General features: G+C 37.0%; 1 protein-coding gene and 1 non-coding gene across 7 annotated transcripts in view; both read left to right on the top strand.

Moving 5' to 3' along the window:
• SESTD1 (SEC14 and spectrin domain containing 1) overlaps nt 1-27938 on the top strand; it is a 157740-nt gene that overhangs the window by 112493 nt on the left and 17309 nt on the right. For all 6 annotated transcript variants that reach the window (XM_055289884.2, XM_055289885.2, XM_055289883.2 and 3 more), the window contains 5 exons: nt 2289-2500; nt 14263-14385; nt 22040-22234; nt 22764-22878; nt 24674-24833. In XM_055289884.2, coding sequence (XP_055145859.1) covers nt 2289-2500; nt 14263-14385; nt 22040-22234; nt 22764-22878; nt 24674-24833 — 805 coding nt within the window. The remainder of the gene's footprint in view (nt 1-2288; nt 2501-14262; nt 14386-22039; nt 22235-22763; nt 22879-24673; nt 24834-27938) is intronic.
• LOC129489078 (small nucleolar RNA U13) lies at nt 20954-21055 on the top strand. The gene has a single exon (XR_008659891.1). It is a non-coding gene; the product is annotated as a small nucleolar RNA U13 (small nucleolar RNA).

Here is a 27938-nt window from a genome sequence, read left to right as displayed (position 1 = left end):
GAGCACGCAACCTGGATCCCTCGCGTGCATAGTTCACAATAGGGTTTGTGCTCCTATGAGAATCTGATGCCGCCACTGATCTGACAGGTGGCAGAACTCAGGTAGTAATGCTTGCTGGCCTGCCGCTCACCTCCTGCTGTGTGGCCCAGGGTGGGGGTGGGGGGAACCCCAGCTTTATAATATTTTTAAAAATTAATAATAATCTCTCTTAAAAATTTGGATTATCTATAAAATGAAGATAAAAATTTTTATTTCACTGGGTTGTTTATTTTTCATTCTCCTAACAAGCCTTTGAGATAATTAGTATTATTTTATCTATTTTGTACTGGAGGAAGCCAAGGCTTAGCAATAGAAAATGATTTGCTGAAGATCAAGTAACTATTAAGCTCTCTCTCCATAGCTAAATCCAAAGCAAGCTCTACTGTTTTGTAATCATCGATGTAAAAACACTTATCACCTTGCAAAGCCTTGCACATAGTGCTGCCTGATATGTATATTCCAACCCAAATATCTCTAGTAGCAGTTTCACAAACTCTAGGAGAATCAAATTGTAATTTTTTCCAATTGAAATACCTCAATTTTATTTCTAATCTTTTTTTAATAATAGCTCATAATTCTAATCCTACTGTGTGCCACATACTGTCTGAGCACTTTACATATGTTAACTCATTTCAGTCCTGTGAAATAGATACTATTGTCATTCCATTTTAAGATGGGAAAGCTGAAGCATAAAAAGGTTAAGTAACTTATAGAGCTTACACAGCTAGTAAATGCTGGAGCTGGGACTTGGACCTAGACAGTTTGATTTCAAAGCATGCTCTTTGAAATCATTATGCTATGCTGCTTCTCTAATGAAAATGATATCCACAAGGAAAATATTAAGGGTGACAATTGTCAAAGTAGAAAAAAAAATGTATTCTGATATTCATAGCTTTTATGAATATATATAAAAAGACTTTGCACAAACCTTTAGAACAGTTATTTTTCCAATTATAAAATGTAATAAATAATAAAGAAGTAAATTCTGAATATATTTGTTGTATTGATTCAGGTGTCCTAAGTTCTTCCAGTATGATATACAGCTTATTTTGTTAGAGAACAAAGAAGTACTTGTAATCTCTGAATTATTATCTATTTAGCAGGTACAGTAGACTGTCAGTAAAAATACTGCTCTAGATTTAAAACTTAATTCCATAGATATGTTTAACAGCTTGAAAGCTTTTTATTTTAATTCATTGAATTAAGAAGCTTTTACAATTTCTATTTTAAATTTAATTTTATATCCTACTAGGTCCTATTTTATATGCTATTAACTTTTAAAGGAAGTATTGAAAGAGTATAAAACGAAGAGGTTTAGAACAATCATGGGTACTTTTAGAAATTAGAAATACCTCCAAACCATAATAAAAGTTCAGTTGCTATATGTTGAAAGCCATTTAAATTTAGGATATTATTCTAAATAAGGAAGAGAATTTAAATGCGTGTATTGTTTTGATGCCTGAATATTAGTCACAAAAACAAATTTTACCTTATTTACTTTTAAAATTATTTAATATCTACAGCTTTAGTTGTTGCACATTCTACAGTTGTAGTTTCTCATGTATGAGTGGATTTTCTACATGGGTTTGCTGTAATTGAGACACATTCACTGCAGTTCTAACACTAGTATGGCCCGTTATTATTCACAGTTAATATATTGTGAAGATTCTTATAAATAGGGATTATATAAATACTATTTTGTACTTGTAATAAAAACTTTCTCCCTTTAATCATTCGTTATACTGTCACCTTTTTTTTAAATACTATGATTGAGAATATGGATTAATACTGAAATCCTACAACATAATACTTGGATTAGTACCATCAGACAGAAATCCCACAGTATAATTTTGCTCTACAGGGAAATAGGATTGTTTGGCACAGTATCCTGAGTAATGAATTCACCAATAACAAAAATGTGATTGATAGAAAAAATATATAAACTGTATATATGCCATATTTAATATGTAGTATAGTATTTCTATGGTGTGTCTATGATATATGATATAGCATTTTAATATACTATCTAGTTTACATGATATATATGTATACACACATACACACATATACATATTAATATGTGCAGTTTTCCTATTTATTGTGATACATACATTTTTAAATTCCATTTGTAACCGGTAGATATGTAGGTAGATAGGTTTTAAAAACAAGGGACTAGAATTGAGAATATTGAGAAGTGAGAATTGCATTTCTTTAGAGATACTAATTTCAAGTATCTTTTATTTGTAAAGGGCATGAATTGTTATCCGAATTACAGCAGCGTCGATTTAATGGCTCAGATGGAGGGGTTTCATGGTCTCCTATGGATGATGAACTTCTCGCACAGCCACAGGTTATGAAATTGTTAGATTCACTCCGAGAGCAATACACCCGCTACCAGGAAGTTTGTAGGCAACGTAGCAAGCGCACACAGTTAGAAGAGATTCAACAGAAGGTGATGCAGGTAGGTGTCTGATTTGAATATATTTAACTCTTTTTATTTCCTTATAATTTCTACTATGTGACTATTAAGTCTTATATATACTATATAGAAAACCTTAGAACACATCAAACTGGATTCTAAAACTTTTAAATTATGTATTGTTTTACAAATAGTATTTGAATTAAAAGTTATGTTATTTTCACAGTGATGACATTGAGCATTCAGCTTAGTGTAACAATGAACTTCAAAAATAACTGGTTCTTGGAAACATCATCAGTGGTCTCAGTGTATCTTGGAATAAATAACATTTCATTATTGATACTTGATTTATTCTTAATTTCTAATAACTTAGTTTTTTGGTAATTTGGGTATTATGAAGAGTATTTCTATCTTAACAAAATAACACATGTAATGCAAATGATTCTAATATTGAATTTTTTTATAATACTGATAGAAAATATTAAATGTATTTAGTTAGGAATTTTAATTTCTTTTAAAATTTATTTTTATAAGAAAAGTAGGCTAAAATACTAAAAATACTAAAGGAAGACATTTCTACTATTTAGATTACACTCTGGATTTTTATGTTGAATAATTAAGAAAATAAATCTTTGAATATTTTATTTAAAAATGCAAACTGGAAACATCCTAATTTTTAAATCTAGGTTCATTCACTCATTAGATAAACATTTATTAAGTGATTCCTCTGTGGAAGGCATTGTGCTAGTTTTTTTTACAGGATATAAAGGTAGACTTGGTTTTTGCTATCACTAAGTTTAAGGAGAGAAAATGTTAAGGGTCACAAGGACATGACTGAGAGGTTATGGGCACTTACAGGATGGATTATTTCTCTAGCTGCAGGTAATCTGGGAAGACTTAGTGGGGGAAGTAGCATTTGAGATTGTCCTCCCGGAATGTAGCTGATTTCACCAGGCAGTGATAGGTTTTGAAAGAACTGGCATTTTGTGGAGGATGAAGAGTAGCATGAGTAAATCATAGCAGCGTAGAATCCCAAGTTCTGTTGAAAAAGGAAGCAGTAGGCACAGTGGGAAGTGGATGGCCTTTTTGAGTCATAGAGCGTGATCCCAATCCCAGTTTCTCCACTTAGCTGTGTGACCATTCACAATACTTCACCTACCTGAGCCTCGCTTGATCTGTCTTCTTTCTTTCCTCTTTTCCTCTCTTTCTTTCCTTCTCTGCCTTCTTTGCTTAATTGAAACAGGAATAATAATACCCCTTTTGAAAGGCTAGTGTTTGGAAAGAATCCAGCTCTCAATCAGTGGTAGTTATTATATGTATTTCTGTTGAACTAGACTCTACTTTAGCGGTCTAGTGCAGTTGCTGGCAAACTTCTGTAAAATTCCAGACATTTAGACTTTGTGGACCATACGGTCTTTCTTGCAGCTGTGGCTGCTTAACTCTGCCATTATAGTACAAGAGCAGATATAGACATTGTATAAACCAACATGTGTGGCCATTCTCCAATAAACTTTTATTTATTACACAAAAACAGGTGGTGGGCCAGAATTGGCCTGCACAATTGATCTAGTTCATGACTTCTCAAATTAGAGCATCAGGATGTCATGGGAAAAAATATTTGACAGGAAAGAAGGAAGGAAGGAGTTGGATCATGGAAGATGTTGAATTTCAGGCAAAAGGATTTAGAATTGATTCCATGATAACCACATATAAACTGGAGATTTCTGAGCATACGTTAATTGTATGTGGCTTTTTCCATGGACTTCATTCATAAGTTAAAGGGTTTGTTTTAAATTCAGGTAAGTTTTAGCCCATTAGCTTGAGATTATCTTAGAAAACCACTAAGATAGAGTAGCAGAGCAGTACAAAAATCATATTCTGAACTCAAATAATCTGAATCTACCCTCTTCTACCACTTCCAAGCTGCTTGACCTTGGGGAAAAAGAAAGTCCTCATGTCATAGTCTCCTCTTCAGTAAGCAGAGGATAACAACAGTAACCACAACAACAACAACAATAATACCTACTTAATAGGACTGTTACAAGAATTAAAGAAGGTAATTTTTATAAAATATTTAGTGTCTGGCACATAATGAGTCTTCTATTAATAACATCTATTAGTTCATCTATTCAAAAAAAACAAATGTCTACGATAGTACGACATTGTCCAAGGCTCAGCAGTGTGATGGTGAGTAAAAATAGGGTTCTTGCTTCATGGGACATAATTACATGATGACACAAACAGCTGTGAAATTGCAGCTATACCAGGTGCCAAGAAGGAGAGTGATGGGAGTAGGATTAGGATGAGTAAGAAGATAGTAGAGACGAATCATATTTCTGACTTGTAAGACTTGGTGTCTTAGCTTGCAAGATAATGGTGTTGCCCACCTAGGGAACATTGGGCAAGATTTGGATATTACTGTGGATGCAAAATAGTGTGGAGAATCATGAGTTTAGTTTCAGACTTGTTAAGTTTGAGGTGACTGTGACTTCTAAGAGAATATGTAGAAGGGTAGTCCACAACAGGTCCAGCCTTCGAAGTCTGGGCTGGGATATATTTGTTTGTCATCTGTGCGTGAATGGTAATTAAAAGCATTGATGTGGATGAAAATTGTCCGAAGAGAAAGTTGAGAGAGGTAAGAAGAGTGCTTTAAACTGAACTTTGAGAAACTCTAACATTTCATGGCAAGGTAGAGGAGCATACACCTGAAAAGAAGGCAGTGAAGGACTGGCCAGAGATGAGAAAGTGTGAAGAGTTCTTTGTCATGGAAACCAAGGGAAGAAAGCATTTCAGGGAAGGAGTTACAACCCTGTCAAATGCTGTTGAAAGGTTGAATAAAAGGACTTAAAATGTCTGTTAGAAAGCACAAGATTGAGGTCACTGGTGACCACAGAGCATGGAGTGGCAAGGCCAAGAGCAACAGTGGAGTGAATTCAAGAATGAAAGGGAGGTGTGGTGAAGGAAGCAATGAGTATAGACAAGTGGTTAATAACCCTGTCTCTGAAGGAAAGATGAGAAATAGAGTAATGGCTATAAGTGGTGGAAGAGGGATTGTATTGCTTTGCGAGGGCTGCCGTAGCAAACAGACTAAGTGATTTAACAACAGAAATTTATTTTCTTGCAGTTCTGAGATCAGGATTTCAGCAGGATTGGTTCATTTGAGGGCCATGAGGGAATGCTCTGTTCCAGCCTCTCTCCTTGACTTGACAATGGCCATCTTCTGCCTGTCTTCACATTGTCTTCTCTCTGTATGTGTGTGTGTCCAGATTTCCTCTCCTTATAAGGATACCAGTCATATATTTAGATTGGGCCCACCCTAAAGACCTTATTTTAGGTTAATTACCTCTTTAAAGAGTGTCTCCTAATAAATATTGTTAGAATCTGAGGTAGTGGGGGTCAGGACTTCAACAGATGTATTTTTGAGGGGAGGGACACAATTTAGCCTATAGGAGGGGTAAGGATAGTTGTTCTTTCTTTTCATGGTATGAAAAACTTTAAAGATTGCTGTAAAGTGTTGGGGGGAGAGGTTGAATACACAAGAGAGAAGGAATAATTAATACTATCAAGTTCCCAACAAGGTGGACGTAAACGGAATCAAAGCACAATAGAAGGGATTCGCTTTAGAATGTAAGAGCAAGAGCTCCTTCTGTGTCGCAGGAAGGATGGCTAGGATTACCATAGGACCATGAGGTTCCTATGACCTCTGGCCAGTAACAGACCAGTTACACAGACAGCAGGAATACAGCAAAGTTAATTATTGCAGGGCACCAAGCAAGGAAATGGGAGGAGACCCTCAAATCCATCTCTTCGAGGAGTTCTGAGCTGGAGTTTTTAAGGGATCATGGAGGGTAAGGGGCTGGAAAATTGGGGTTGTTGATTGGTTGAGGCAAGGGAGGTGAAGTCAGCAGGATATGGAAACTGCATCATTTGGTGAGTTGGCGTCTTGTGGGGCCCCTTAGACCAGCTGAGTCAGTGGGGTCCTTCAAAACAGCTGGCAGAGTAGTTTCGTCAGTATGCAGGACCTGAAGGAATATCTCAAAGTGAAAACTTAACGATTCATTATGTTTAGATTGTTATTTATAGAACAGTTAAGAGGAACTATAATCTTGTAACAGGGTCCATGATTCTAGGTCAATAGGCACCAAACAACTATGAGGAAGCAGGTGAAACTGAGCTGACCTAACAATGTTCAGCCTGCTGCAAGCTTGGTATATTTTCATTTCTCCCCTTTCTTTCTTCCCTGATTAATTTTATAAAGTTTATAGGGGCAGTTTTAGGATGAGTCCAGAGGTGCTCTGTGTGTAAATCAGGCATCAGGAAGTTTGAAGGAGTTACTGTGTGATGTGTCTTTTTTTTCATAAAGAGGAAAAGGCATTCTGCTTGATGGTACAAATTGCAGGGGTGATGGTTAAAGAGGATCAGTGGTTTGAATACAGTGGAGGTGATTAAAAATTTTCTTTGTGGGGAATCGAAGAGTGAAATTATCACTGTCAACTTAAATAACAGTGAGAGGCTCTCTAAAAGGAAGAGATTATTTGTTTTAGAGAGTAGAACATTACAGTGGGAATACGCATGTCATAGTAAGCTGTGTGCATATTCAGAGAGGTAAAGGAAGACAAACGTTTTTAAAGGCAAAAAAATGAGGATTACATAATTGTTTTGAAATAATTGTCTTTGGTTCTAAAGATCAATAACAAGGGCGATGCGCTTCTGATATTGGACAGGCAATTGCTGGACAGATGTCCTTGTGGAAGGATTTTTTTTTTTTTTTTTTTTTTATACTTTAGGGTTTTAGGGTACATGTGCATAATGTGCAGGTTTGTTACATATGTATCCATGTGCCATGTTGATTTCCTGCACCCATTAACTCGTCATTTAGCATTAGGTGTATCTCCTAATGCTGTCCCTCCCCCCTCCCCCCACCCCACAACAGTCCCCGGAGCGTGATGTTCCCCTTCCTGTGTCCATGAGTTCTCATTGTTCAATTCCCACCTATGAGTGAGAACATGCGGTGTTTGGTTTTTTGTCCTTGCGATAGTTTACTGAGAATGATGTTTTCCAGTTTCATCCATGTCCCTACAAAGGACACGAACTCATCATTTTTTATGGCTGCATAGTATTCCATGGTGTATATGTGCCACATTTTCTTAATCCAGTCTATCGTTGTTGGACATTTGGGTTGGTTCCAACTCTTTGCTATTGTGAATAGTGCCGCAATAAACATACGTGTGCATGTGTCTTTATAGCAGCATGATTTATAGTGTGGCGATTCCTCAGGGATCTAGAACTAGAAATACCATTTGACCCAGCCATCCCATTACTGGGTATATACCCAAAGGATTTTTTTTTTTTTTGAGACAGGGTTTCAGTCTGTCACCCAGGCTGGAATGCAGAGACCTGATCATGGCTCATTGCAGCCTTGACCTCCCGGCTCAGGTGACCCTCCCACCTCAGCCTCCTGAGTAGCTGGGACTACAGACACATGCCACCATGCCCAGCTGTTTTTGGTTTTTTTTTGTATTTTGTGTAGAAATGGGGTTTCACCATGCCTCCCAGGCTGCAGAAGTATTTTTTGTGTGAAGTTGCAGTGCCTTTGTGTATAGTTTTGATTTTTGCAGTCCTCTAGTTTTTGTTAGCAGGCATACAAGCATGAGAACCTCTCACCATGACTTTCTCTGGCACTATTTGTCAGGGTTGTTTATTTTTCCCCCAATATTAGTGACTCCATTTTGATTCGGACAACTTTCACATCACAAAAATGTAGCTGTATTTTGGGGTAGTGTTGATCTTGAATTTATTGCAGAACCTCTCTGGCTTTTTATGTAACCCTATCTGACAATTCATGGCTGGCTGTTGAGGTTCAGGCACCAAAAACATGGGTGACAGGATTTATCCAGCATTTGTACTTTGCTAAATGGGTTAAGTGATTATGACAGAAAGACAGAGGGGCAAAGGAGTTAATGGATTGGCAAACACATTTTTAAATGACGGACCAGCTCAACTGGGTAAGGAAGAAACTGGAGAAAGAAGATGACGATGATTATATTTATAATGATGGTGATGATGGTAACGAGATTACTGTTAAAAACTGGTAAACTTCATATTCAGTTTTCTTTATCAAGATAACAAGTGAATTTGTTTGAACAATAATATTCAGCATATAATGTTTTCTGCACTCTGTTTTTCACAGGTCACAGTTTAAGGAAATATCCATATCCCTTGCCAAAATGATTACTATTTGATAATATATATTGAACTATATAGTAACATTGATCATATGTTGGTCACACAGAGCATGAATCATACTATATTCAAATTTGACGAAAATGTGAAAATTTTTTTGCTTGTATAAAGATAATTATAAACTGAGTATCTCTGTGTTAAATCAGTGAAAATTGAATTGTTTCAAACTTCTTTTGTTTTTCTGACTCATTACTGAAAACATAATGCAAGAGGAATCAATTGCTTTGATAAATTATATGTGTAATAACCATGATATTTATCCATGATTCCCCACAGTTCAAATCGGTAGCACAAGACTTCATGTGGTATGCAGAGATTCTCTATACTGCTGCTGCTGTTAAAATTAAAAATTAGATTTCACATGCTTCTGGGTAGCAGACAGTGCCACTTCACTGAAATGTGCTGTCATCATGCTCATTATTTACTGTGGCAGTAATTACTGCCAGCACTGCAAATGTTATTTCTAGAATCATCCATGCGCTTTTCTTCCTCTGTAGAGAGGAATCATAGATGCCAAACAGAATACACTGCATTGCATAAGCATACAGCTGGAGGCTGTATTCTCAGTTCCCCATACTCTTTCTCCAGGTTAGATGGTTGACATTTGCTTGCCATGCCCTTCTGCCTGGTTTGACTTTGCATACTTCTACATGTTCTGTCATGCAGTTTTTAAAAATGAGCCTAGCCATGCAAGAAGCATGGATAGTCACAGGCATTTTTGGCCAGTGTAAGTATTTTTCATGGTGGATTCTAAAAGCATAGCTCCAAGGTTATACTTTGCATATAAATGTAACCATCTGAAGGGTCACGTTGATATGGATTGGGCATAGAACTGTTTTTCCAGTAAGTTAATATTCAGATTGATTGAGCAAGATGTCTTGATTGAAATTAAGTTTTAACCTAGTTTGGCAAACTGCCATTATTAATGCATTTAAATAGACTAGTTTACTGGGGCATCAACCTCAATTTGCATCATTTTTATTAGAAATAGACATATATTTACTATGTGTACATTACTGATGTTGTATACTAAGGGAAATTACTTTCAGCCTATATTAAGGCCATATATAGATATATATATATATTTATATATGTCCATTACTATGTAACTGGTTTTTTGAGGCAAGGAGGTATCTTTGCTTTATTTAAGATTTATTTTTCAATTTACGGCATTTTAAAAGGTCCATGTTAATGAATTGTTTATCCCCAGCTATCACGATTTATATTAACCTGCTTCTTTTGTTTCTAGATTATTCTAAAATCAAAGTCTAAATGTTTAATGATGTCTTAAGTTTCTAAAAACTATACATTGTTAGTTAAATTTTTTTAGATGCATTTGTTCCACTTTTATTTTTAGAACTTAGATATTTCTAGTAAAATAATTACATTATTTAAATACTTAAAAGTCATTTTATCACTGTGTTTCTATATCTGTATTTGTAACACATAGTGATAAATGAGAAGCAGTTGATTCCCAAAATGACATGGAAAATTGTTTTAAAATGTTTACCTATGTTTCCTTAAAACTCGTTCTTTTTATTTCTATTTTTTAAAGTGTCAGACACAGTAGTTCAGGGGCTTTCTCAAGAAACTCAGGGTTGTTACTGTAAAATGCAGATGTGAAATAAACTTCATAAAGAGTTAGTGGACAGAGGGAACTAGGCTACAGAAAAAGTAAGAAAAGCCTAGAGGCTAACAATTATTAGTATCATTACTGTGCTGTCTTACATATAATGACTGACATAATCCTGACAACAGCCCTGTACTGTAGGTATCATTAACATCATTTAAAAGATGAGGAACCAAAGTCTTTCAACTAGAAGAAGCAGAGCCAAAATTCAGACCCACTAGTAGTGGCAGAACGAGAATTCAGAATTCAGAATCATGGCTAGGGCTTTCTTTGTATCACACTGCTTATCTGTATCTTTTGTGAAAAAGTGATACCTTCTCCAAGCTAGCAGAGAGAAACAGGATCCTAGTACCCTAGCCCTCCAAAGATAACTCATACAGAAGAGTAACGCAGAAAAAGTGGATGTGTTGAGGAAAAAACCATTGCACTCTAGAGAGCGTCTGATAATACAGCTTTGCAGATGAACTTAGTGCTGTGAAAACAGAGTTTAGCCAATAGAAAGTTCTAGCACTTAGGCTGTTCCACTGAGTCAACAATAGTACTTTGACTTTTTTGTTTTTGAGTTTTGCTCTCTAGATTTTTGGGTTTTGTTTTTCTTGAGACAGGGTCTCACTCTGTCACCCAGGCTGGAGTGCAGTGGTACAATCTCAGCTCACTGCAACCTCCGCCTTCCAGGCTCAAACGATTCTCCAATCTCAGCCTCCTGAGCAGCTGAGACTATAGGTGTGCATACCACGCCTGGCTAATTTTTATATTTTTAGTAGAGACAGAGTCCCACTATGTTGCTCAGGCTGGTCTTGAACTCTTGAGCTCAAGCCGTCTGCCCACTGCAGCCTCCCAAAGTGCTGGGATTACAGGTATGAGCCACTGTGCCTAGCCTTCTTTCTAGTATTAAGCTTTATAAAGAGAAGGGACAAGTTTATATATTAATATTAGTTCTTTAAGACTCTAGAACATAAATGAACAAAGAACATGAAGAGATAAATCACAAAATATCACATACCTTGAATAAGCAAACATTTGCAATGTATTCAATCACTAATCTTTAAAAAGTACATGGAAAGATTTCTGTTTTTTCAATTGGCAGAAGTATTTTAAAAACAATAGTCAGTTTGGGCCAGGGGCGGTGGCTCTCGCCTGTAATCCCAGCACTTTGGGAGGCCGAGGCGGGTGGATCACGAGGTCAGGAGTTTGAGACCAGCCTGGCCAAGATGGTGAAACCCCGTCTTTACTAAAAATAGAAAAATTAGCCAGGTGTGGTGGCAGGCGCCTGTAATCCCAGCTACTCAGGAGGCTGAGACAGGAGAATCGCTTGAACCTGGGAGGCAGAGGTTGCAATGAGCTGTGATCGTGCCACTGCACTCCAGCCTGGGCAACAGAGCAAGACTCTGTCTCAAAAACAAACAAAAAACAACAACAAAAAATCCAATAGTTTGTATATGTTATAGAGGTTATTGTAGGTCAAACTATCATTAATTGGTGGATGTTTCAGATAGAAACGAGTTTTAGAGAGCAATTTTATAAAGTATATTAACAGTCAATAGTTTATATACCTTGTAGAGGTTATTTACAGTTCAAACTATCATTAATTGGGTATTTCAGATAGAAACAAGAGCTTTAGAGAGCAATTTTATAAAGTATATTAACAAGCATTAGTATTACATCATCACTGGACCCAAGAAGATCTCTATTGGAAAACTTTTCCAATCTCTATTGGAAACCTTTCCTGGGAAAATAAAACAGAGAAAAAAATGTTATATATAACTGCTATATATGCGTTAGTCATAGAATTACTTAGAATTGATGGAAATTGGAAACATTCTATGCTCCCGACAATAGAGAATTGAAGTATTCATAGCAGGTACAATAGTTATTTGAGGCAGTACGTTACTTAGCTCTTAATAAGAGTGGGTTGATTGCTTGGTTGGTTGGACAGATGGGAGAGATGGAGGCAGGCAGGCAACAGGATTGGCCTTCTGAAAAAAGGATTTGCAAAGTCATTGAAAATTATGTTATAATAACAATAGCCAAGTGGAAAATCATTAAAGTATTATAGTTTAATGCTAAGTGAAAAACAGGATGAAAACTACTTGTTATCTATGAGAATTGGCTATAACACTGAAATCTGGAGTAGCACATGAAAACCCTTATGCAGGTGAAAAATTAATGGAAGGAAATAGAATATGGTTGTCCCTTGGTATTTGTGGTGGATTGGTTCAAGGACGCCCTGCAGACTGTGGATACCAAGATCAAAGATGTTCAAGTCTCATATAAAATGGCATAATATTTGCATATAACCTATGGATACCCTCTTATATACATTAAATCATCTCTAGATTACTTATAATGTCTACTACAATGCAGATGCTATGAAAATAGCTGTTATAGTATACTGGCTTATTATTTGTATCTTTAAATTGTTGTATTATTATTTTTTTGTGCTTGATTTTTTTTTCCCAAATATATTCAATCTGTGATTGGTTGAATTCAAGCATGAAAATCTGTGGATATCCAGACAGGGCTGAGTGCGTATGTGATTTTTCTTTATGATGTGGTATTTTTATATAATTGTAAAAAGATCCATGAACTGTTAGATTTAGAAATATATTTTTTTAACCTGGTAACAGCAGAAATGTGTATCTGCACTGCTCTTTTATAAAGTTCTACATTAAGCCTACCCACTGGGTCTATAATATTATGCTGCAGAGATACCCCCATTCACTTCTTGGGAGCTATCCTGAGTTTAGATTTAGGATATAACCATACATCTATTCTTAAATTCCTTTTTCTAATTTGGCAAAAGGTAAAGCTTGGTAATACCATTTTTTCCACTAAAATTACTCCACAATGTGTTTGTAGTTTCAGAGTGTATGTGATTGTGGGTAGGGTGTCAGCACAATCCTCTCCTTCTGCATGAGAACTTGATCTTTGCTTAACCCTCTAGCTCTGTTCCCCTGAAGACCTGATTAAAAATTGGAATGTCAACTGTGTTCTAGGCAATATTGCTTAAACATTATTCCAGATCTGGAGTGGGAGAATTATTAATATATGATGGAAGGCATAACTTGGGGTGGGGGTCCTTGAGTTTAGTGACTCAATGGGCATTGTCCTGTGGGGTATCACGTTTTGATGCCAGAGTGTCTCCCATATCTGCCCCATACTGATCTCATCTCCTTATACCTGCTTGAGGGACTCAGCTGAAGAACTCCTGATGCTGTCATCCTGGCAAACTATAGTTCCCACACTATATCCTTACTAGCAGACTGGTGCCAGTGGGGCCTTTTGTGGGTCTGAATGTTGGTTGATCCTAAGAAGACTCCAAGAGGGTATATTATTACATTAGTATAATTCTAATTAGTTTTTAATTCTATTTTTGAAATGATAAAGTGGTATATTAACTTTATAATAGTTAATTCAGTCGGTTTTTTCAATGCTTGGGAAGAACATTAGACTATGAGTTAGAACATATGGCTGTTAGTCCAGTTTTTCAATGATGGATTATGTTATCTTGGGCAAGTCACTTAATCTCTTTGAAACTCAGTTTTCTTAAATGTTAGTTAAGAACTTTGACTGATATCATTTCTGATGTTTCTTCCAACTCTAAATCTTATGATTCTCTGATTCTCTTATCGTAAGTTAATTTTTAATCCTCCTTTATAGAAGCATTCCAGATTTCTTTTAGCCTGGAAGATGATCAGATAGCTGAAAGCTTGTGATGCTACAGTGTACATTCTTCCACATTTAGGTTTTGAAAATGTTGTCACATTATAGCTGTATAGTTCCAAAAGAAATATTTACTGCCTATGTGATAAAATGTAAATAATTTACATTAAAAATAATTGGGGAACTTTGGGAGGGGAAAAATAAATTAGAATGAAAGTTTGAAAAGTTTCTGATTCTTTAAAAATGTTATCTCAACTTTTGTTTATAGGTTGTGAACTGGCTAGAAGGGCCTGGATCAGAACAACTAAGAGCCCAATGGGGCATTGGAGACTCCATTAGGGCCTCCCAGGCCCTACAGCAGAAACACGAAGAGATTGAGAGCCAGCACAGTGTGAGAGGCTTTTTCCTCTGCAAGTTACAATGCTATTATGAACATGGGTAATTAGTAGCATATGTGGTTCTGAGTAATAAGTTGCTGCAAACTTTGGTATGGGGCATGAAGTACAGTTTAAGTGCCTAGAGGTCATAAAGTACATTTTGATTACTTAGTACATGTTAATTAGAAGGTGGTTTTTGGTTTTGTCTCTAATGCAGTTTAATTATATTTTTATAGAAGCACAATTTGCATGAAATTTTAAAAGCTACAGTGACAGAAAAAAGAGTGATAATACAAAAATAGAGCTTTCATCTGTAGTCTGTGACAGAACTTCTGTTTTCAAGACCCCCCCACCCCCGCTTCATTGGGAGTATATAGTACAATTAAATGCCTGAGAGTGATAGCAGAATTGCTGCATTAAACACAACTGATGGAGAGTAAGTCCAGAGGATGCAGAATATTTTTCCATTCTCTGAGCATTTAGGGGTCCCTTTTGTATTTGTGAAAGGGGTAATCAGACAAATTACAGGTAGAAAATTGGGAAATAAGTAGATTCTTAAGCAGATTATAGACAATAATTATTAAAGATAATTTAAAATTTAACGACTTGTTACGTGAAAGAAGCTGGTGTTCGTTAAGCTCCTGCTCTGTTATAGTTAATTCTTCATTACTGAGAAAGAGATCATCCAGTTTGTGGACTGGGTAGCTCACCCCCCTCTCCCCAAGGTCATATTACTTTGGTAATTTAAAATAGATTAAATACAAAATTGGAAAAATAAAATTTGAATCCATTAATTCCCTTCTCCTTAGGTTGTCTTTAAAAAGTTGGTCAAAATGTTAAACTCTGGACCCAGTTGAGCATTAAGTACCATCTGAACATTAATTTCTGCAACGTTTCTTCTTTCCTGTAATTATGTTGGATAGTATTAGGAAATGTCCATTTTTAACTAAACAAGATTAAAGAGTAAGTAATATGGTTGCTTGGGAATAAATTTGAATGAGTGAGTAAATCTCATCTTTACTAGAATTTAACGATAACTGATTCTTATTTTTCTTCTAAATATATTCCATTTTGCTTAGTTTCCTCATATTGTTTTCTTTATAATATTCGGTAAATCAGGTATAACGATTACTGATATTGGCAGAAAATCTACTTACTATACCCTAAAGCAGTTGTAATGTAGCCGAAGGAATAGTAAGAGATATTACAAGATTTGGAATTGTCTAAAGGCACTACACATATATTCCTTGCAATTTTTCTAATTAGTACTTGTAAAAAACTTGAAAATGAAATCTCATAATTGAAAATCGATTTATTTTATGCATTTCACAGGTTCCAACATAATGGTTCTTCCTTTTATACTAAAATAATCATATTACAAACCCTGTTCCTGAGGATATAATCTTTTAATTCTCTTGATACTTTTAAAATAACTTAATGTTTTGTTTGTTTTTTTTTAACATGGATTGTGATTTATTTGAACCTGGTAGACTGTTCTAGAACATGTTACTATAGTTAGAGTCTACAATTTGTTCCTCTCTTTAGTTCCTGAAAACTGTATTTACTCTAGAACATTCTAGACTTCACCTAAGGGGATTTAGTTATGAAAGTATTCCAAAAGTTCTTTTTAGGAAGGACACATGACACATGAGGATTCTAAAGACAGGATTTATCTATATTTTATTATTTTTTTAAATGCCAAGAGAAATAGAGTTAGAAGTTGGATTGTATACACACTGTACTATACTCTAAGTTTACAAAAAGAATTCAATAGCAAATTTTATATTGCGTATAGTATGGATGAAATTGCAGATGATATACATAGAAATTGCTATGTTCAGATGTTGGTTTTGTATTTTTAATATATTTATAAGGTTTTCAAAATCAGCTTAAAGAAACATCGCTTAAGGGTGGCCCTTCCCACGTGCTTAAGCTTACTTATAATGTGGAACCAATATATAATACTTTTGAATTTCAAAATACCTTATAGATTATTCTAATATCTTCATCTTATTTTATAGTTAAAAAAACTGGGAAGCTACGTTTTTTGATCAATGAATATTTGGACTATAGTTAAAACACAGATCTCTTGATACCCAGGGGGGATCATTTCTCTAGCTGTCTTTTAGAGACAGCTACTAGATTTTACAGGTATGCTTAAGCTACAGTATTTTTTCATTCTTGTACTTTTAATACTTAGGAATATACATATACATTGACATCTGCATTTATAGACATGACCTAAAGAAAAGAAACATTGATGGCTATCAGAGATTTTATTTCCTTAAATCATGTGTGATATTTGGGATTTGTTTCAGAATTGGGAGGTAGGGACAGATTGAATGGATGGGAGTGTATGTGAAACAGAATTAGCCATGAATTGATCATTATTGAAGCTGGATGGGAAGGAGTTCATTATACTATTCTTCCCACTTTTGACATATTTTTAAAAAGCTAGTTGTGCTGTTTTAGCCAATAGGTGGCACTGCATTGTCACCTTGAGAATAGGTTGGTTGATGCTGGATGAATTTAGCTTATGATGTTTAAGATATTCTAATATTTTATTAAAAGCTTTCTTTTCTCTCTGTAACTAAGAGTTAACAGATTAAAGCATTATTGGAATTGTTCAAGTCTTGTGAAATTATGACTATTTCTGGCATTGACAGCTATTAACGGTAGAATTTGAGAAAACTTTTAACATACAATCTTGCATTACCAGCTCAATGTCATATATTAAATTTTAGAGTCCATATAAAAGCACAATGCAGAAATAAAGCTAAAAACCCCAAATTTGTTAGGATATTGAGTTTTAATACATAGAAAAATGAAATTTCTGCCAACCTGTAGTTCTAGTTCAAGGATTGGTAATTAATTATAAGTTAACTTGGTTTTTTAATAGAACGCAACAAAGAAAATAAGGTACATGAAAATGGTTATAGTAACTGACAATAAATTTAAAAAGCAGTTTAGTTCAGTAATCTAATTTTATGTTTTGGGTTGAAGGAAGTGTGTGGTAGGAAAAGCGTGTGTGGTAGAAACATGGAGGAGCATAAATATCTGAAACTACTTCAGAATTTTGTCACTGTCCCACCATCTCATAGTGCTGAGTTCTGGTCTACAAAGAAACCACTTTCTCTGTGCATTATGCGTAATAGTAAGCAGCAGAACAGGTCTACCTGGTGAATCAAGACTCATTTCTCCTAATGTATAGTCTGAGTATAATCACCTTTTTAACCCAGGTTGTCCATGTTCCCTTCCACCTACGTATGGATTCGCATTTCATGGTATAAAGTATAAATATCCATCATTTCACCAAGTATGCATCACTGCCAATATGATTGCAGTGTCAGTCCTGACTGCTTGTGTCCTAAATGTGAACCTTCAAGCTCTTTTCTTACCATCTCAATCCAAATCCCATATATTGGTGGTAGTGTTTTTTATTTTGCTATAAAATAATCATTTTCTACACAGTTAAATATACATAAGAGACAGACCAGAGAATGGCTGTAAGTGAACAAAATACACCTAAGGTTCTAGGCAGTTTACATTCCACTGGTTTTTTTTGTTTTTGTTTTTGTTTTTGTTTTTTTTGAGACGGTGTCTAGCTCTGTCACCAGCCTGGAGTGCAGTGGTGCTATCTCAGCTCACTGCAACCTCTGCCTCCCAGGTTCAAGCAATTCTCCTGCCTCAGCCTCCAGAGTAGCTGGGATTACAGGCATGCGCCACCACGCCCAGCTAATTTTTGTATTTTTAGTAGAGACGGGGCTTCACCCTGTTGGCCAGGATAGTCTCCATCTGCTGACCTCGTGATCTGCCCACCTTTACCTCCCACAGTGCTGGGATTACAGGCATGAGCCACTGTGCCCGGCCGTACATTCCCCTGTTTTTTAGGAAGAAACATTTGGATGACTTTTTTTTAAATATATGCAAATGTATCAGCCAGATTTTTTTTGCTCTCCACATCCCAGAGAGACTAATTATTTCTTTATGGCAACCTCAATCACTAATATCAATGTCTTTAATTTCAGGTGTTAATTTCTTGAGACACACTAGTCGTCACAATGTATTTACATCCCTGGTCAGGTTGCTGGAGCCTGTATTTAACAAATTCAAACCAGGAAATAATTAGCTCCACAACGGTGATTCCTAAGAATCTTAACGGGCCTAAGAGTCATCAGAGATGCTTGTTAAAATATATATCCCAGGGCCCAACTCCCAGATACTGATTTAGTAAGTCAGGAGTGAAGCTTAGACATTTTTAATAAACACCCCAAGTGGTCTAATGCTGGTAGCTCTGAAAAGTGCTATTCTAGGACTCTAATCCTTTACTACTTTTCTCAGAATCTTTGCTGTTACTTCTTCAAAGAGTTAAGCCTATTTATTTAGAGCATTTAATGATATGTAAGTACTATGAATAAGGTATTGAAATCCTTTTATATTTTAGAGCATGACAGTGATAATTTTCTGAGGTAATATTTTCTACTTTAAAATAGTCTGTTAACCATTATAAACTATGTAGTTTAAAAATATTCTATGCTTATTGAGTTGAAGCCAAACAATAACTGATAAACAAGGTAAGACAGATATTATCATCACCATTGGATAGAGGAGGATTTCTCATCCCCAGCAGACTCTTGAGACTTTGGGCCAGATAAATCTCTGTCGTAAGGGCTGCCCTGCACATTGTAGAGTATTTTGCAGCATCACTGGCTTCTACTTACTGCATGCAGTGGCATCGCCGCTCCTCAGTTGTGATAACCCAAAATGTTTCCAGACACTGCCACATGTTCCCTGAGTGACAAAATCACCCTCTGTTACCTACTTAATGTAATGTCAGTAAATCTACAGTGATTAATGTTTTATACATTCAGTCAATGCATGTTGAGCACATACTATGTGTCATGTGTTGTTCTAGGCTTTTTGCGATATAATACTGTCTTACTATATGGAATTTACATTCAAGTTGGGGAGCGGAGAGCAATATAGGTATAGATTTTAGGAAAGGCCTCTCTGAGGAGATGACATTTAATCAGAAACCTTGAAATGATGTCAAGAAGTAATCCAAACAAAGGGCAGTTCAGATAGAGGACACAGCAGTAGAAACACCCCAGCACAGGAAGATGATTGAGGAACAGCAAGAATGTTGGTGTGGCTGGAGTACAGGGAGCAAAGGAGAGTCACAGAAAATAAAGTTTTAGAGGAAGTCAGGGGCCAAAACATGTAATATCTTTTAGCCCATGAAAAGAAACTTGAAATTTATTTTAAATGTTATGTGAAGTTATTTGAAACTTTTGGACAGATAATTATGTTTTAAGCAAATCACTGGCTATTGTGTGGAAAATAGGGAACAGAGACTAGCAATGAAAATGAAAGGCAGGAGGCTGATAGATGGAGGCATTAGAAGTAATGAGAATTGGTAGAAGTTGATGAGGTTGAGCCAGCAAGACTTGCTGATGAAAGAATCAGGCTTTTGGCCTTAGCAGCTACTAAGGCAGGGAGGACTGCGAGAGGAACAGGTTGGGAGGATAGTGAATCAGTGTCTTTGGTGGCAGGTTAGATTTTAGATATCTAGTAGTCATCCAGATGAAGGTGGCTAGTGGGCAGTTGGGTATCAGTATCTGGGGTTCATGAGAGGGGTCAGTGTTGATGATTAATTTGGTAATTCTTAGCCTATAGATCTATTTAAAGGCGTGGGAGTAGGTGAAGTCATTCCAAACCCAGTGAGAAGAGAGCCTCTGGAAAACTGAGCCTTGGGTCAACCTAAACTTTTAAGTGCAAAAAGAGGGAGGAGAGCCAGCAAAGAAGGCTAAAAGGAGCTGTTGTGTCTCAGAAAACAAGAGAAAAGGCCATTTCAAGGAGGAGGAAGTGCTTGCTTGTGCCAAATGAAGCTGTTTGTTGAGAGGTTCAATAAAGACTGAGAATTGACCATTGGATTTGTGGCAAGATGAATTTTTTGGTGAATTTGACAGTTGGTTTCAGAAGGGTGGGAAAACAAAATCCTGATTGGAATGGATTAAAAAAAGAATGAAAAATGAGAAAAGAGTGAATACAGAGAACTCCTTTAAGAAAATGTTTTTTTAAACTGACGTTTAATTTCAGCATAGTAAAATGCTCAAATCTTAAATGTGTCTTTTATTGTTTAATATAGTACAGCTTATTTATATGCTGCTGGAAATAATCCAGTTGAGACAGAAGAACTGATGGAGAGACAGAGAAGATAACTGGGAGCAAAGCTTTGTGTAGGCAACAGAGATAGGCTATAATGCAGAAGTGGAGTGGTTGGCCTTAGAAGAAGAGACAGGCTGCTCATTATTACAGCTCTGAGGGCAGAGCATAGGGCTGTAGAAGAACCGGAGGGTGGGGGATTTGTTGGTGGGAAGATGAAAGAGTTTTCCGATTACTTCCCAGTGAATTAAGATCTTTGGCTGAGAATGAAGAAGTGAAAAGGGAATTGGAGATTGATAGTGAAAAAAACATAAATGATCATGAGAATGAGAAAGTTAATTTACTAGAGAAACATAAAAGGATTGCCAAAGACTCATTTGAGATTATTTAGTCATAACTTTAAAAAGAGATCTGTTGATCCTTTTGTAGTTTATAAGCGTGATGATGGGTGCTCACACTCATCTGAGATGTGTCTCCCTCTAAGCCTTGTAACAACATCAGCACATTACCCTTCTGATGTGAGGGAAAAGAGAGAGCGCTATCCACCTAGTTGTTTTTAATCTACCCATGTTCGGCTACTCTGGTACAGGCACACATTAGGCAGAGAAAACAGATCTCAGGTTTCAACAGGTCATTCTGATGGAAGGAAAGAAAGCCAGGCATGGGCATGGGTTATATGCTGGAAGGTGGTTATAGCCTTTGATCAAGGATGGAAGTGAGGACAGAGGTTCTCATGTGCTGGACAGTAGAGAGGTCAATAGATTGGTGGATTCCGTGGGATTGTAGGTGTGAGCCTACAAACAGAGGTGAATGGGAGAGTCAATAGGTGGTCAGAAAATGGGTTTCATGAAATTGAGATTTTTGGAGCTGCACAGTAGTATATGATGACATGTTTTTATGGCCAGTGGAGGAGGTAGCTGAGTTGAGGTGAGGACAAGTTAGTTGGAGGTGAGGGAGGGAGTCAAGGAACTGGAGGTTCAGGGTGGTGGTGGGTACCTATGTAGTGGAAGTCACTAAGAAGGCTGATGGAAGGCAGTGTGACCTTTGCTAAACCCTTCTGTGGATGAGGGGATACAACACAGAAAGCTGAAAAGATGTAATCTAACACAGCATGCACTTCAGAGGGGATACGGTGTTTTGAAAGAGGAGGGAAAAGAAATGGTCTGCAAGTAGTGAGGAACGAGGCACCCAAACCCACCTTCAGGTTTGCAGTATGTCAGACATGGAAACAGTTATCAGTTGAGAAGGCTGCAGGGGTGACTGAGGGTGGACAGGTTTTACTTAGAGCAAGGAAGAGAAGAGAACATTTAGAGGTCAGGGATTGAGTTCCAGGGATCACAGTTAGGATTTGAGGGTTAGGAACTTTCCACCCTCAATTTTAATAATTTTGCCTTAGGAAAAAAAAATCATGTATTACTTAGTTTATCTGGAGAAATTATAAAATGTAATCTCTTCCAGGAACTACTTTGAGCCTTAATTTACTTTGTAACATCTTGATTACAGGAATGGTTTGCAGTGTATGTGGAACTTAATCAGCAAATTGCAGCACTCTTGAATGCTGGCGATGAGGAAGATCTTGTGGAACTAAAGTCACTGCAGCAACAACTTAGTGATGTTTGTTATCGACAGGCCAGTCAGCTGGAATTTAGGCAAAATCTCTTACAAGCAGCTCTTGAATTTCATGGTGTTGCCCAAGATGTAAGTGTCTACTCTGATTCTTTTCTTCAAATTATCTGAACACTTATCTACACGTAATTTTTTTCAGGTTTGCATGCCTCCTAAATTATTTTTCTGAACCAATAAAATGAATTACTGGTGGGGGTTATGAGATAAAATTCTTTGATTTTTTTAAAAACAAGTATTTTTTTAAGTCATTCTGCATGCAATTCAACCTTTTATTGTCTAACTAGAGTGTTCCAATCTAGTAGAATATTTTATTTTGACTCCTTCTCAATGTTTATGCTTTATAACTTAGACAGAAATGGAAGTCTCAATAGTTTTTTGCATTCTGCTGACCTGGATGTACTTCTTTGTCTTCCTGGTGCATGCATCTGTGTGTTCTATCTTCCAGATAACGCGTATTCTAATGATTTGTCTTTGTCTTGTAACAGTGTAGTCCTTTCAAGTGTAATTGTGATAACCTCATTAGATATAAACCTCATTAATCATTAAACACTTTAGATGCTGATTACATCAGGGTTATCTCTTTGGTGTCCCTCTGCTTTAGTTGTCTCAGCAGTTGGATGGCTTATTAGGGATGTTGTGCGTAGATGTAGCACCAGCTGATGGAGCATCGATTCAGCAAACTTTAAAACTGCTTGAAGAGAAGCTGAAAAGTGTTGGTAAGCAGATTTTAAAAATGCTGAAACATAAGGTTTTTTTTTGTTTTTTTTTTAAATATCATTACCATGGTTAGACATTAAGTCAACTTACACTGAATTAAGTAGTATTATTTTCAGGAAACAGAAAAATAGTATAAAAAGTTTTATTCCCTTGAGGGGTTATAATTTATGCTGAAAATTTTATTTTTCATCGTTAGTTAGTCACTCCTCCCTTCACTGGGCCTTTATCCTTGCCTGTTTACCCAGCTATATCTACAGGTGCTGTGTCTTGCATATACTATGAACAATTATTTGTAGTGCATGCATAAACTGTAATTAGCTGTGAAATGTTCTGTGGTAAACCCTGTATGCCCAAAATTGTGTTTTATGCAATGATTTTTGTTGTTGCTTTATCCTAACCCCGTGAAAAAATAGTTGGTTTGGTTTTTTGGTTCTTGTCTCACCAAACTGGGAATATTGTCAGATTACCCATTCTCCAAGGAGTGGGGTACATTTACATTAAGGGGTCCAGTTACATTAAGCTGATGTAGGCTTGATGTCATTTGACATCAAGGCCTTTGGAATTTTTCTACAGCAGGAAGCACAGTGAACTTTCCTAAAAGGTCAGGATGTGACAGTGGGAAGGTGGGGAGTCGTTATCAAGGGGGACAAAGGGGGAAATGGCAATGGAAGAGAGGAAACAGGAACTTAAGGCAGAGAACTAGTAAAAAGTGGTTGCACATGACTAAACCAAATTAATTAATTATTGAAAACTGCCTTAGGGAATTGGTTTGAAAAATCACGCTTGTACTGACATTTTACTTGCTTACAGCCTTTGTTATTTTATTTTATTTTATTTTTTTGAGATGGAGTCTTGCTGTGTTGCCCAGGCTGGAGTGCAGTGGTGCCATCTTGGCTCACTGCAACCTCTGCCTCCCTGTTCAAGTGATTCTCCTGCCTCAGCTTCCTAAGTAGCTGGGATTACAGGCACCTGCCACCACACCCAGCTAATTTTTGCATTGGTAGTTTTAGTAGAGATGGGGTTTTGCCATGTTGGCCAGGCTGGTCTCGAGCTCCTGACCTCAGGTGATCTGCCCATCTTGGCCTCCCAAAGTGCTGGGATTACAGGCGTGAGCCAGCACGCCCGGCCAGCCTCTGTTATTTTAATAGATGGTATGCATAATACATATTTAGTATTTAATATGACAAATGAATTTTAAAATATTAGTTTTCTTGAGCCACAGTCTTTGTTTAAAAAAGTTCGTTTACACATGTAATGTGGAGAATTGTAAATATACCCTAATTGTTGCTTCCTATGGTATAGAAGCTAGACTGTACCTTTAGTCACAATGTTCAACATCCTTTGACATTGATGATACATTGCTGGAGTGTCTTAAAATTTTGCAAGGGTTATGTGCTTTTTTAAACAACATGTTTGCCTTGTTCTCCTATAAGTTGGACAGCATAAAAGCAGGAAGAAAAAACAAAATTGTTTTCTATTAGAAATAGAAATTTTCATATTTTTCTTCTGCTTTCATTTTTTAAAAGTAATTATTGTCTATGGAAACCCATGTTTTCAAAATTCCCTTTAGGGAGAATTTGGCATGAAAGAGAGCTCCAGTTTGAGTTACATTTAAAGGGTTTTATTGCTTGAAATGTTCATAGGATGGAGTCTTGGGATTCCATCCCAAGATGGTTTACTGTACAAAGCTCCTATACTTGGGATCCAGGTACAATATCTGATGAGACAATTTGTTTGAGGGAGGGAAGGCGCCTTAGTTGTGTGAGAGATTAAATCTAGTAACTTTTGTTTTAGATGTGGGATTGCAAGGTTTGCGTGAAAAAGGTCAAGGTCTCCTGGATCAGATCTCCAATCAGGCATCCTGGGCCTATGGAAAGGATGTAACCATTGAAAATAAAGAAAATGTGGACCACATACAAGGAGTGATGGAAGATATGCAGCTTAGAAAACAAAGGCAAAGTTTGACAGTTTACTTTTTACTAAAATAATAACAATATTAGTTAAAATGAAAAGTGATATAACATTTTATATACAGACAAAACGTTCTTAACTGTTATAGAGAAGACATATAGCAGGTTTTTGGTGAATGTAATAATTACTGTATATAATTTTACTAACAAATAGTAATAATTTGTTGAATTATTAGGTACCATTTTCCTTTTTATTGGGTTGTAAAAATTTCAATTATACTCAACTACTTCAAATTCCATATCCCCAGTGTAGTCTATGACTCTGTTCTGCTTTAAAAAAAACTTTTTGAAGAATAATTTTGCTTTTTAAATTTCATTTAGTTTAGTTTAGAGTTGTTGTTAAACTTGTCATCTACATTGATCTGTTTCTTCATCTAAACTTACAGAATGTCACACATTCATCGTTCTCATATTTGCTGTAGGAGGATTAAACAATGGACTAGTGATGTTTAGTTTCATTTTCTATAAAACTAGGAATTTAAAAAGATTCTTTGAAAACTCAGTTTGCAATAGTAACTACAAAGTATTGCAAAGGATTAAAATTATGCAATATACACAATCGAGCATGGTTATATGAAATTTTGCACACTTAAAAACTTTGTGATCATCAACAAAACTTCACAGAAAGGCTCCTTCTACATCACAGAGAAAACAGTCATGAGGCAGAAATTTCTTCCCTCATATCTGCAAACTTATCATTATTCTGTCACCACAGAGGATGATTGATAGAGCTCTCCATTTATATCAAAAAATATCAAAGCTGAGCTTCCATTTAGGCTCTGATTCTGATCACCCTCCTGACTCCTAACTCCATCAAATCCCCATTCTCTACTCTGGTTCCTTGCCCTCACTTAAATGCTTAAATTTCTCCTATTTTAAAAATAATAATCACACACATGGGTATGTCTTCCTCTTCAACTCTTTGTCTTTTAGCATTAGAGCTCTTCCTCACAGCTAAGTCATTTGGATAGGTTTATGGTACATTCATACTACTTCCCCCACTACCTCCAATTTATTTTCAACCCTTTTCAGTCTGACTTCTGCCCTCACTATTTCATTCAGTGTTGCTCTTACCAGCATTACCAACGTAATAAATGCTGGATCTTACTTAAAGTTCAGAGAATACTTTTAGTCCTGACTTGCTTAACTGTGAATAGCGTTAGGCACAACTGACTTTTCTTTGATTTCATCTTTCTTGAAAACACATTTATGATCCTTCTCTGTTTCTTGGTTTTTGTCACTGATTTCTTGGCCACTAGCTAAAGTTACTGCTTCCACGGTTTGTTCTGAGGCCAGATTCCCTTCTTTATATATTCTCCCTGGACATTCTCACTACTTGAATTACTTTCTTTAATAGATCATGGTTTAGTAGTTACAGCTTTCCCTTGCTGTAGACCCATAATTCCAGTTGTCTACTTAGTGTCGCCTGCGGGATGCTCCATATACTGCCAAAATCTAGTGTATTAGTCCATTCTTGCATTGCTATAAAGAACTACCTGAGACTGGGTAATTTTTCTTTTTTTTGAAAGAGAGTCTTGCTCTGTCGCCAGGCTGGAGTGCAGTGGCGTGATCAAGGCTCACTGCAACCTCCGCCTCCTGGGTTCAAGTGATTCTTCTGCCTCAGCCTTCCGAGTAGCTGGGACTATAGGCATGTGCCACTGCACCCGGCTAATATTTGTATTTTTAGTAGAGACGGCATTTCACCATGTCAGCTAGGCTGGTTTTGAACTCCTGACCTTGTGATCCGCCCACGTTGGCCTCCCAAGGTGCTGGGATCACAGGCGTGAGCCACCACGCCTGGCCAAGACTGGGTAATTTTTAAAGAAAAGAGGCTTAATGGACTCACAGTCCCACAGGCTGTACAGGAAGCATGGCTGGGGAAACCTTAGGAAACTTCCAATCATGATGGAAGGTGAAGGGGAAACAGACACATCTTACTTGGATGGAGAAAGAGGAAGAGAGTGAATGGGGAGGTGCGGCACAGTTTTAAACAACCAGATCTCTTGAGAACTCACTTACTGACATGAAAACAGCAAGGGGGATATGTGCCCCCGTGATCCAATCATCTCCCACCAGGCCCCTTGTATTAGTCCAATCTCACGCTGCTGTAAGGATATACCCAAGACAGGATAATTTATAAAGGAAAGAAGTTTAATTGACTCACAGCTTTGCAGGGCTGGGGAGGCCTCAGGAAACAGAATCATGGTAGAAGGGGAGGCAAACACATCCGTCTTCACATGGCAGCAGCAAGGAGAGGTGCAGAGGGAAGGCGGGGAAAGCACCTAATAAAACAATTAGATCTCATGAGAACTCACCATCATGAGAACAGCATGGAGATAACCACTGCTATGATTCAATTACCCTCCGCTGGGTCCCTTCCACGATGTGTGGAGATTATGGGAACTACAATTCAAGGTGAGATTTGGGTGGGGACACAGCTGAACCATATCAATCATCCCTCCTCCAAGAGATTTGAGTGAGGACACAAATCCAAACCATATTAGTCCGCCCCTGGCTCCTCCCAAATCTGATGTCCTTCTCACACTGCGAAATATAGTCATCCCTTCTCAACAAGTCCCCCAAATCTTAGTGCATTTCAGCATTAACTCAAAAGTCCACAGTCCATAGTCTCATCTGAGACAAGGCAAGTCTTGTCCAACTATGAGCCTGCAAAATCAAAAAGTTAGTTACTTCAAAGATAGATACAACAGAGGTACAGATGTTCAGTAAATACACCCATCCAAAGAGGGAGAATTTGGCCAAAACAAAGGGGCTACAGGCCCCATTCAAGTCTGAAACCCAGCAGGGCAAATCTTAAAGCCCCAGAAAAATCTCCTTTGACTCCATGTCTCACATTCAGACCACACTGATACAAGAGGTGAGCTCCTAAGGCCTTGAGCATCTCCATCCCTGTATCTCTGCAGGGTACAGCCTTCTTGGCTGCTTTCACAGACTGGCATAGGGTGCCTACAGCTTTTCCAGGTGCATCGTGCAAGCTGTCAGTGGATTTGCCATTCTGGGGTCTCACAGCTCCACTCAACAGTGTCCCAGGGAACTCTGGGAGCTCCAACCCCACATTTCCCCTCCAC

The sequence above is a fragment of the Symphalangus syndactylus genome, chromosome 8, assembly GCF_028878055.3.
Source record: "Symphalangus syndactylus isolate Jambi chromosome 8, NHGRI_mSymSyn1-v2.1_pri, whole genome shotgun sequence".
NCBI classification, from domain to species: Eukaryota; Metazoa; Chordata; class Mammalia; order Primates; family Hylobatidae; genus Symphalangus; species Symphalangus syndactylus.
This window is presented reverse-complemented; position numbering and strand designations above follow the sequence as displayed.